Here is a 12240-nt window from a genome sequence, read left to right as displayed (position 1 = left end):
TCCTGGCTCTCTTGCTGAAAAGGCCTGAGACAGTTACACCTCAGGATCCATGAGCACACCCACATCCATTGTTTGTGGTGCCTAACCCCATGCTCCACTGAAAGGAACCAGAGCTCCCTGGTGAAATGGCTGGTTCTAGGACCAGGGCAGAGTAAGTTCAAGATATGCTTGGAACAGCTTAGCCAGAAAGTAAGGAAAGGCTCAAAATATAATGGGAAACTGTTACAAGCCATTAGAAGGAGCCCCCACTGGATAAAGCTGGGACAATTTGAGCAACAAAGTACATTATGACAGTATTGGATTATAACTCACTGTATAAAATAGGAATACAGGAATCTACACTGATTAAAAATAACAATAATAAATGGGGAGAAGGAAAAGATCTTCCTCATAGAAGGATATCAAATAATATATAAGGAACGACACAGTTAGAAAACCATCATTTGGCAATCAACATAGTAACAAATTATTCATGTTAAAACCAATGGCTGCTAAAACAAGTGGGTGGAAATTTGTTTGGGAACAGCATATTTACATAGCTCCAAAAATTCCTTTCCCACAAAATACTTATTAACTATAAAAGGGAAATAGTAACTTTTGAATGAAGAAAACTAGCAGAAACCAGGAACAAATTGCGTGTGTGTGTGTGTGTGTGTGTGTGTGTGTGTGTGTGTGTGTAGTGGGGGGTTTGATTCTCATTATTCAAAGTAGCCATCATCTATGGCGTCTCTGTGAACATTAAATTAACCAACAGAGTCACTGCTCCTAAAAATACATATGTGCATACATACACGTTATATATGTGCATATATACACACATGTATGTTATATGTGTATATACACACATGTGTATACATACACATATACACGTTATATGTGTGTATACGTGCACGTATACACGTGTGCGTACATGCCTATATACACATGTGTATATATGCACATGTACACATATATAACATGTTATATGTATGTATGCATGTGTGTATACATGTTATATGTGTGCATATATGTATGTGTGTACACATATATAAAAAGTATGTGTACACGTATATGCGTATGTTACATATATATGTTGCATATATATATGTTACATATATACGTTATATATGCATATATACATGTTATATATAACATGTATGCATTGTTGTATATAGCGTGTATATAACATATAATGTAGTTATGTGTATGCATGTTATGTATAACATACATACATGTTATATGTAACATGTATATGTGTAGGCATATATGTTATATATGTATAGATGTGTGTATATATACACATACACACATATATACATATATAACATGTTATACATGTGTATGTATACACATATATACATATATAACATATACATGAACATATTTCATATATATTATCCTAAATCCTAAAAACTGCCATCTTAGTAGATTCCATTTATTGTATAAACAAGAAATAAAGTTCAAGAAACAAACTGGTGACTTGCCTGAGGCTGCCACACTAACAGGTGCCAGAATAGGGATTCAAATCTAATCCAACGGCCCGGGGCTTCTGGTCATCTCTCTCAGAGCACGGGAACAAGGCAGAGTGTCACCTTCTCAACCTCAGCGGGAGACAGTGTGGCAACTCAAGCTTTTCCCCAAATCCACAGATGACCACAAAGACACTGCAGTGAGTACTGATTCTGGAGTTACAAATACATTTTAGCGATCAGGCAATTTTGCAAATATGGAATCTACAAATAATGAGGATCAACAGTATCTATGTGTATACAGATTTGGAGACATATGATACACATATAGAGGGCCACAGAGGTGCCAAGAGAAGTGATAAGCTAATGTGGTAACATGCTAGCCACTGAGTTACCGGGTGAAGGAAACAGTGTTTTATAATATTGTTCCAACTTTTTAAAGTTAAGAATTATTTCAAAATAAAAACTTTTTAAAAACTAGAGGGAAACTCAACTTTACTGTCCCCAACTAGGGCACTCCATCCTTTAAAAATAATAACAAAACGCAGAGCAACACAGGGAGGGTCAAGATTCCATTACCAGCTGCGTGTCCCTGGGAAAGCCGTTTCACCTTTCTTTCCAAGTCTGTTGTTCGTTATCTGTAAAAAGTAAAAACGGGACTACACTAAAGGATCCCTCAGCTCCTACAGAGGTGAAATCCTGCCATTCCAAATTTCTACAAAAGCACGGACACATACCATCAGATTCACTTTCTTCTGAGTCAATTTCCACTGGTTCCACAGGCTTTGGAATGGAAATTAAATCCTGGCCTGCAGATTCAATGTTCTGCTGTTCTTCAATGGTTTTCAGAAAATTCTCCTGTTCTTTAGCATTAAATGACACGACATTTTCTAAGTTGCCTACTGTCTCTGAAGGGACACTTACTATGCTACTCGTTTCTTGCAAACCGACAGGGCCAATGACTTCAGAAGCAGGATGTGGTTCACATTCTGTTTCATCATCACTTGAAAGAACAGAGGAACGATATTTACTCTCAGATGGGCAAAGCTGTTTCTGTAGCTCAAGCACGCTGGCATGTGTTTCATTCTTTGACACAGAACTTGTAAGAGTTGGAGGTGCCGGTGTCAGTTCCTTTCCATTTAGGAGCCCAAGTGTGTCACTAAGTCTAACCACTGTGCTCTTCAGAGGCAGCTGATCTTTTCTGTCCTTAACCATAGACTCATCACTTATTGGAAAGGCTGCAGTCCCCACGTGAACAGGTGACATTTGTTCTTTTGGAACTGAGTCTGTAGGCTCTCTCCCCTCATTAGTGTTGGCTACATGCTCCTCTGAAGAGTGCACACTAGATGACACGAGTGTTGCAGTCAAGGGCATTCCTTTTCCATCTCTCACTTTAAGTCCTTCATCACTGTCCTCAGTGGAGCAGTTTATACGCGGTTCTTCTACTCCTGGTCCTCCTGTCTGCACCCCATCTACAGCATGCACTTTTACGTCTTCGTCATCATCAAGAGCTCTCTGAATAGCTGAAAGAGTCCGAGGTGATATGGAGCCTTCGTCTACAGTAGCAGGTTCATTCCCTTTACAGGACTGCCTTTGATTTTCACTCTCCAGCTCCTCTTCTGAGCTACTTCCCAGCAGGGCAGCTTGCATAGCGAGTAAAGTTCTTGGAGAAGGAGGGGTAGCATCAGGCTCTTTCTCTGTCTTCAGTTTTTCACATGGAGATGACTTCATGTCAAAAGACATGCTGTGCATTTTGCTGGAAGAAGGAAGAGATTCTGAATCCACTCCTGCAACTTTCTTAGCTTGAAGACCTTAAGAAGAATTAAAACACTTCTCACCATGCAGTTTTACAGCGTGACAATACATTTCTAGTAAGATTAATAAAAGAACACTGGTTCTCATAAATAAGGACATACATCTTCACGTAATCAGCAACTAGGAGTTAATTCATTCGTTAATTTTAAAGTGGTCTGGCACTATAGTAATTAATCTATTAATAGCTGTATACAGTTATTACATAAACAGAATTTCATTAATATTATCCAGGGGTGCTAGTTTATAGAATTCAGAGCCAAGATATATCTTTGATTTTTAATGTAAATATTGTAAATATGTAAATGGTGGTATCTGATACCTTTTATCAAGATGTAATGGGAAGTGTCTTCAGAGACCACTCTCCTTGACTCTACCTCCTTCAAAAAGCCCCCTTCCTCTTCATACTGCCTTCGGATGTGTCCTGAATGTTGCTGATTCATTTCCTTTTGGACATGTTCTATGTGCTGGTTCAGATAGTTTTTTTTAAGCAAGCCTTTGAGTTGGTACTGTGAAAAGTCATTGGACTCCTAAAGGCAAATTAAATAAACAAAATTACTGTTTTATATTATATACGATAACATTACCATATTTCCACCCCTTTCCCCAACAGGGAACAAAGAACAATTGGCTTTTTTCATTGATGGTAGTTTTATATCATAAAAGTTGAATAACAAGAAAAACTATAACTTCCTTTAAAAAAAAATCTTCAAAAGAGTTGGACAAAAAAAAATCATGAATACTGTTTAGGATTTAATAATTTATTCAATAAACATTTATTGAGCATGTAATGCATAGTGGTCACTGTGACATTTGATTATGGCTCAACAAGCCATCTTCCAGAATACAGGTAAATATGCAAGTGAAGTGTCCAGCACAATCTCATCCCACAGAAGATAGAATAAATCACAGCAATCACAGTTAATAATAGTAATACTTAACATTATAAGGCATTTCCCATTGAGGGCATTTTTCTAAGTGCTTTTACATAAAATATCTCATTTTATTCTCACAATCATCCTATGAAATAGACATCACCTCCATTTTATAGGTGAACAAATTGGGACTTAAATAGGTTAGCTAATCTCCCTAGAGTCACAGGGCTAGTAAGTGATAGATCTGGGATCAAAAGCCTATCAGTCTACTATAATTGATTCTATTAATACAGGAGACAGCCCCCTCATCCCTGGGGATATGTTCCAAGACCCCAGAGAATGCCTGAAACTGTAGAAAGTACCAAACCTGATTGTCATCAATCAGAGCATGTTTCTGTTCAAGTCTCCCACCCAAAAATTTAATGGCTTTTCCATCTTAACTGAGCACTTATCACACACTGAGGTCATGACTTTTGCAGTTTGTGGTGTGACAGCAAAACCGGCACCAATTTTTTTTTTTTTTTTTTTTTTTTTGCGACGGAGTTTCGCTCTCGTTACCCAGGCTGGAGTGCAGTGGCGCGATCTCGGCTCACCGCAACCTCCGCCTCCTGGGTTCAGGCAATTCTCCTGCCTCAGCTTCCTGAGTAGCTGGGATTACAGGCACGCGCCACCATGCCCAGCTAATTTTTTGTTGTTGTTGTTGTTGTTTTTTTTTTTTGTATCAGTAGAGACGGGGTTTCACAATGTTGACCAGGATGGTCTCGATCTCTTGACCTCGTGATCCACCCGCCTCAGCCTCCCAAAGTGCTGGGATTACAGGCTTGAGCCACCGCGCCCGGCCCAATTTCTTTTTCCTTCTTCATAATTTCATAGATAGAAAAGTCATTTTTACTGAAGATCTTAGCAACCTCAGCCAACATAGGATTTTTTTTTCTTTCCTTATTAAGTCAAGAACTTTCACCTTTTCACTTAAAGGAGGCACTCTACAGCTTCTCTTTGGCATATGCAAATTGCCAGCATCATACTCTTGCACTGTTGAGCCATTATTAAGTCAAGTAAGAGTGACTTGAGAAGAAGCACTGCAATATCGCGACAGTCGACCTGATGGCCGAGACAGCGACTAAGCGATTAACAGGCAGGAAGCGTCTACAGTATGGAGAAGCTGGACAAAAGGAAGATTCCCATTCCAGGCAAGATGGAGCAGGAGGGTGTGAGATTTCATCACGCTACTCAGAATGGCATGCAAGTGAAAACTTATGAATTATTTCTGAAATTTTCCATTTAACATTTTCAGACCACAGTTTACCACAGGTCACTGTAAACTGCAGAAACCAAAACGCTGAGCAAGATGGAACTATGGTATTATGATGATTACTACTGCTATTATTACCTACCATCACTACTGTTATCAATATTACATCTGTACAACGTACAGATGATACAAAGTCCCCACATGGATGACTTAGAACATCTCTACCAAAATTACAAATCCAACAAGCTGCTGTTCTACACCGCCCCACAGTCCACCACTCCTAGACACTTCACGGTTACAGAAAGAAAATAAAGAACAGTAAATCATTAGGGACTGTCTCTTTCTCCCATTTCTTCCTATTACTGTTTACACAAGCAAAATTCTATTTCCTCAACTGCCACACAGAGATCCTTTGACACTCAAGAAATAAAATGCCTGACAGACTGAGGCTGCATTTTTCTCCTGAAATAAAAATCAATTTATTTCTGTCCTTTGTATATCCAAAGACCCAAGAATATCACCTCTGTGTACCTTAGTGTGTGCTACTTCATATTCTTTGTGGAAAAAACAGAGGGAGTGATGAAAAAAGAAATTTATCCTTCCCTTTTCATATTTCTGGTATCAATTTAAGCAATATTCAAAAAGTGTAGAAAATAAACACTCCCATCTACTCACTAAGGTCAATGATGCTGCAAAATTTCTATTCTGTCCTACAATGAGTGAAAGGAGAACTATGGTAGAAATGACAGGTAGTAGCAAAAGCAAGAGAAGAAGAACTCACTCACTGGCAACTAAGACAGGGAGTGACCGATAGTAACATGAATTAAGTACTAATGGTAGCATGATCAGGAGACATAACCGCACACACCACCTCCACTCTAGCTTTCTGGGCCTGCAGAGCCACGAGATGTTCCAAGGTGAAGACGCCCCATTCCCACTGTCCAGAAAGAATGCAGGAAAATTTGGAGACCCAGTGGCATTTCTAGGGCTGCACAGAGGAAGATACACTTTGAATTTCGATTTAGGACATATTTTTCCATTGTGGTTAGACTCCCTATTACTACTAGCTTTTATAGACAATGTATATCATAGGCTACCATAACTTTAATGAACTAACCTAAGAATTGAGTCAGGAAGCATCTAATGTCATGTGAAAAACACTGAGCTAGGCGCTGAAAATACAGAGGTGAGCAAGATAAGCATGTTTTGGAGCTAAGAACTATAAACTGACATTACACTGTGAGAACAAAGACCAGGAGAAAAAACCTAGTCTTGGGTCAAAAGTCAAGAAAGACTTCTTAGAGTAAATGTCTGTACGATCAAGCTTATAAATATACAATGCTTCATAGACGCTCTGAGATACAGAAATACAGTTTACAGTTAACTGAGATATCATGTAAGTACTGCTTATCAATTTTGTCTTTCTAATAAAAAGTTTTGCTCAAGTTCTTAATTCTAAGCATGAATGTACTGTTGTGTATTTCACCTCTGGCATTGCTTCAAATAATGTTCTTCTTCGCTTGGTGAACTCTTTCATATCAGTCAAGATTTCATGCTTTACTTCGGGGGGCAGGCTGCTAAAGTCCTCAGACTCAATATCTATCGCTTGAGGATTATGAAAGAACTCTTCCTGTAAAGAGTAAAACACAGCACCATGAAAGTTACATTTCATACACTCAGTTCTATTCACCATTAGGGATATTTACTGTGTGTATATAATAAACGCAGCTCTACATAACCCACAATTGGCTAAACACAGTTGCATATAATCTGTGACAGGTAACAAAGTGAGTAGGCAAATTAGGGAATGTAACCATTCACTCTTTCATTCATTCAAAAGAAAAGATACTTAGCAGGTACCTCTAAGGCACCAGGCACTGTTCTAGGTGCTAAGGTACTGTGAGATCGGATAAGATGCCAGATAAGGTCCCTGCTCTTAGGGATAGAGGAGAGCAGACAATACATAAATAAATAAATGAACATGATAATGGTAAGAAAATAAAGCAGATTTATCTGATATGAGAGTGATTAGGTGAACAGATAGAGGAAAAAAAGATTTGTTTGACAGATAAAGAAGACACTAAAAAGAGGATGTGTGAGCAGGGACTTGAAAGATATCAAAGAGCCTGGTTGAGGATAGAACATTCCAGGCTGGGAGAACAGGAAATGCAATGACCCAAGACAGAATGAGGCTTAGGAATTCAAGCAGTATATATAATTCCCTTAATTTAGTTTTATTTTGCTCTTAACATAAAATAAAAAATGAAATTAAAAGTGAGAAATTCACAAAAGACACGGAAAAGTATAAAGCTTTTCTCAATTTTAACTCATTACCAAAAGTACTTTAAAATACTTCATTAGTAAAAAAGATAAGCTAATACAACCTGCTGTCCTGCGTGTCTGTATGTTACATGGGCGTGTACCAACCAACAACACATAAGACAGATCTGTCACTGCACACAATGTTGCCTGTGCTTTCTCTCACTAAAGCTCCCAACACCCCATCAGGACAGCATTGATAGCAACTTTGTTTTATAAAAAATAAATAAATAAAGCCTTGGAGAATTTAATCTGTCTAATCACACAGCTAGTGAACAGTGGAGCCTGGATTGAAACTCAGGTCTTTCTGACCACGAGGCCCAAGGTCTTAACTAAAATTGCTCTCACTAGCTGCATTAATAACACAGGACTTCCGCAACCTGAAGGATCTTGAGATTTTAGCTCAAAAATCTTCTACCTGATATAGCAAAACAATATGAACAAACAAGAAACAGTGAATTTGGAGATCGAAAAATGTTATCTGTGACACTAAGAAACTTAAAAAGCTGTTTATGAAAAATATATATATATACAGCATAGCTTCAATTTGTAAAAATGTTACTCATGAAAATATGTGTGGGACATTCTTCTTGTCTAACTCTCCGCCCCTTACACAGGAGCTGGCCTTAGTAATTATCTTGAGGAACAGGATGTGGTGGGAAGGAGGCTGCACAACTTCCAAAGCTAGGTAAAAAAGGCCACAGGGCTTCCGCGTAGAACTTTCTCTTGGGATGCTCACCCTCGGAACACAGCCACCATGCTGGGAAAAAGACCAGGCCATGTGGAGAGGCCACAAGCAGGTGCTCTGGCACCCACCGCATGGAAGGCTGGCCAACAGCCAGCGTCAACCACCACCCATGGCAGCAAGGAAGCCTTGGAAGTCACTCCAGCCTCAGTTACAGACTGGCTGCATCTACACAAGAGACTCCAGAGAGAACTGCCTGGCTGAGCTCATCAACCCCTGGAACCCTAGAAGATAACAAATGATGTTTTACACCACTAAGTTACGCAGCAACAGATAACTAGAACATACACACGCGTATACACATATACACGTATGCACGTGAGGGAATGTGTTCTCTTTCTGGGTCCACAAGGGGGCGTAGTTTTAAGGGCAAGAACTTCCCAGCACCATGTCCCCATCCCGTGCCTCTCCATCCGGGAGATTTAACGGTTTCTGTTTTAATTTTTGCGGTGCAGGAAAGGTTCAAAAGTCAATCACTCCAGTGGAAGTTCAAAGGAACTCCTTTCATTGGCAAGGGAACTTAGAGAAGGTGGGAATTTCTCCCAGGTTAAAAGTCCCTGTCTCCCTCATCCGGGCGGATTTCCCCTCTGGGGTCCCCTTCCACATACACTCTCTCTCATGGAAGATTTCTCTCTTCCTCTTTTTCTCTTTCTCTGCCTAAGTAAATCATCTCCTGCAAACACTTTACAAGGGAACCTGGTAAAGTTTATTTAGGCAGAGAAAGAGAAAAAGGGGTCTGGTATTCACTTTACGAGGGCACCTGCCATGGTCCCCTCTCTCATTCTTGAGACAGCAAGGGACCAAGAGCCTGGAGCCTACTGGGGAGCGAGCTGAGCACTCCCCTGAACCCCAAAACACCAACACATGTACATTCGATACATATATACATATCCAAATACAAATAGAGGCAGGGGAAGAATGGACAAAAATACATCAAAATGTTACTAAAAGTTATTTATGAATGATATGTTTTCTGTATTTTTTTATGTAAGCACATATTACTTTTGACTGGTTGGCTGGTTGGTTGTAAAAGAAAAATAGCTTATTTTGAATACCTAGATGTGTGTAATGGCAAATTCCATACGTGTGTGTGTGTGTTTGTGTGTGTAGGTGAGTATTTGCATAGATACATGCACACATATATATGCACACACAATCAAAAAGGCTTCTGTCTTTACTTTTTATCAGGAACTTCCATAGTTTCATATACCTCATTAATATTGTTCATTTTCACATCATTCATTTCAAATAACAATACATTCTGAATTCAAAAATGATCTAAATACCTGTAATGCTTGTTTTTGATTCATTCTTTCTTGCCATTCTTTTTCATCTTCCTCTTCTGAACTGAAAGTCAAACATATATTTACGGTATCTATGATTTTTAATGACTACTTACAAAAATAATGTATTTAAGGTGCTGCTCGTTATAGGGGCTACTATGATGAATACAACAGCAAGATTTGTGCCACCACTGGTCTTGCAGTCTGTTGGGGGACCCGTCTAAGTAAGTAGTTACAGTGGGATCTGATAACTTCCACCACAAGGGAAGTGTGGGTTGTTAGAGGTGCGATAGGCAGTCAGCTCACCCCAATTTAGAGGAGTCACAAAAGCTTTCCAAGATCTCCTGCAATTACACTGGCTGGAGTTAGCCACAAATAAATGAGGAGTCTAGTTGGAGGGAGTGGGAAGGTTCATGGAGAAGTGTTCCAGGCAAAAGAACTAAGCTTTATAACCATCTGGAAACAAGGAAAAGAAAGCTTGCCTATGGATGACGTGAAGAAAGGAAGGGATGAGACTGGAAAGTATAATTAAGGAGTTAAAGTTTTATCCTAAAGACATGAGAAGCTACATCGAGAGTGGGTGGCTCACACCTGTAATCCTAGCACTTTGGGAGGCTGAGGCAGGCAGATCACTTGAGGTCAGGAGTTCGAAACCAGCCTGGACAACATGGTGAAGCCTTGTCTCTACTAAAAATACAAAAATTAGCCACATGTGGTGGCAGGCGCCTATAATCCCAGCTACTCCAGAGGCTGAGGCAGGAGAATCACTTGAATCCAGGAGGCAGAAGTTGCAGTAAGCTGAGATTGTTCCGTTGCACTCCAGCCTGGGCAACAGAGACTCCGTCTCATTTAAAAAAAAAAAAGAAAAGAAAAGAAAAAAGAAAAAAAGAAATGAGAAGCTAGAAAGTGTTTTAAGTAAGGAAATGACAATATTAGATTTGGATTTTAAACAGACTATAACACAAAACAGAGATTGGGCTTGATGGGAGGAGTTATTACAAAAAGGGTAAGATCAAAGACAAAGACAGAAAGAAGCTTAAAAGCTAATAATGTAACCTGGAGAAAAAATGAAGGTGGTAGCAATGGAGACAAAGAGAACTGAGCTGATTCAAAAGCTAAGTTGTTTCTTGGGAACTCCTGGGAAAGGAAGAAGTGGAGGGAAGGACAGGGGACAAAGGCAAACTGTCAAGCCTTCTGTTTCTCCAACTTCACTTCAAATACAGAAGCTGCCAACAATTAAGAGATAGAGGAAGTGGAGTCCACAAAGAGGCTGAGCAGAAACGCCAGAGAGATGCCAGGGGAACAGAGCAGTGCGGCATGGTGTTTAGGGCAGAGAAGTCAAGCACGCTGAGAAGTGCAAAGCATCCGCTAGATTTAGCAACAAGGATGTCATGGGTTGTGGTATTTTAGCATCAAGGTGAGAGAGACCATACTGGATTGAGAAGCAGCTAGAAACAGCACGTGTAAGCAAAGTGTAAGCAAAACTAAAATTCATGCCTTGGAGAATTTTAAATCCACAGTCCTGGCAGAAGTTCTTCAGAATGAAAAGGAATAAGGATCATGAATCACCAAAACACAAAGAATAGTAAATAAAAAATTTAGTCTTTAAAAAATATTCTAAAAGGTATACAGCATGCCTATTTCAGATGCATTAAAAATTTTTCACATGCTTTATCATGCAGATAACACATCATGCAGCAATGACTAAAATAATATTCTTAAATAGTTCAACATTTACCTATGTTTTTCTTCATCTTGTAAAGGAGGCAAAACATAGATGTCGTTTTCTCTTCGAACTTGCGTAAGACTTGGTAGTGCTTCATCTCTGGAAAGTACACAAATCTTTAAACAGATAATATGAAACAGTATTCTGAGTCAATAATCCTTCCCCACTGATTACGCAGACCCTGCTCAGGGTGGTGAACGGGGACCTGAACTGGCTCCCCTCGGGCCACTGCTGTGGAAAATAAGTACAGCCAAGAGAAAGGAGGGAAACGCGGAGGGGCTGCTCACCTAGAGTCAAGAAGAAGAGCAGAATGAAAGTCAAAAGTGTACACGACGCAACATGACAGCTTTTCTTTCTCATGAGCAAAGTTGATTCTCACAAAATGGAGAATTGCCACAACTTCACATTACCAGGTCAAATCCCAGCCTACCTGTCTCATTTCACTATTTTCTGTTGAGAGTTAAAATTAAATAGGAAAAGAGAACCGCAGGAATTCAAGACAAAAATCACTGTTCTAAAACTTCATCTCTAACATGACTGTAACTTTCCTCTTGCCTTTTGCTTTTGAAGGCAGTTTTGATGGCTTGTCTTTTCAAAAATGTTTTCAGAAGCTTCTCTGTCGTTTTCCTGGAGTCACTGGACGCTGAGTCCTTTCTCTGCCTTCTCTTCGCCTATGGGAAGAAAGGATGTAAGATCTCACTTGGGGATATTAGACCATTAGAAACACTGCTGTGATTTCCCATAGAATTTGGTTTGTCTGAGTTTTTAAGACTACAGCTG

The 12240-nt window shown here is 39.5% G+C and overlaps 1 protein-coding gene across 1 annotated transcript in view; it reads right to left on the bottom strand.

Moving 5' to 3' along the window:
- The window catches only part of ERCC5 (ERCC excision repair 5, endonuclease), a 30969-nt gene that overhangs the window by 10954 nt on the left and 7775 nt on the right, over positions 1–12240 (bottom strand). The window contains exons 3-8 of the mRNA XM_012440935.2: positions 12016–12131; positions 11473–11559; positions 9738–9798; positions 6874–7017; positions 3583–3790; positions 2186–3259 (exon numbers count right to left, since the gene is read on the bottom strand). Coding sequence (XP_012296358.2) covers positions 2186–3259; positions 3583–3790; positions 6874–7017; positions 9738–9798; positions 11473–11559; positions 12016–12131 — 1690 coding nt within the window. The remainder of the gene's footprint in view (positions 1–2185; positions 3260–3582; positions 3791–6873; positions 7018–9737; positions 9799–11472; positions 11560–12015; positions 12132–12240) is intronic.

This window comes from Aotus nancymaae, unplaced genomic scaffold, assembly GCF_030222135.1.
Source record: "Aotus nancymaae isolate 86718 unplaced genomic scaffold, 86718_ANA_hifiasm-v0.15.2.pri h1tg000161l, whole genome shotgun sequence".
NCBI classification, from domain to species: Eukaryota; Metazoa; Chordata; class Mammalia; order Primates; family Aotidae; genus Aotus; species Aotus nancymaae.
Note: the sequence above shows the minus strand (reverse complement) of the source record. Positions and strands in the feature narration are given on the sequence as shown.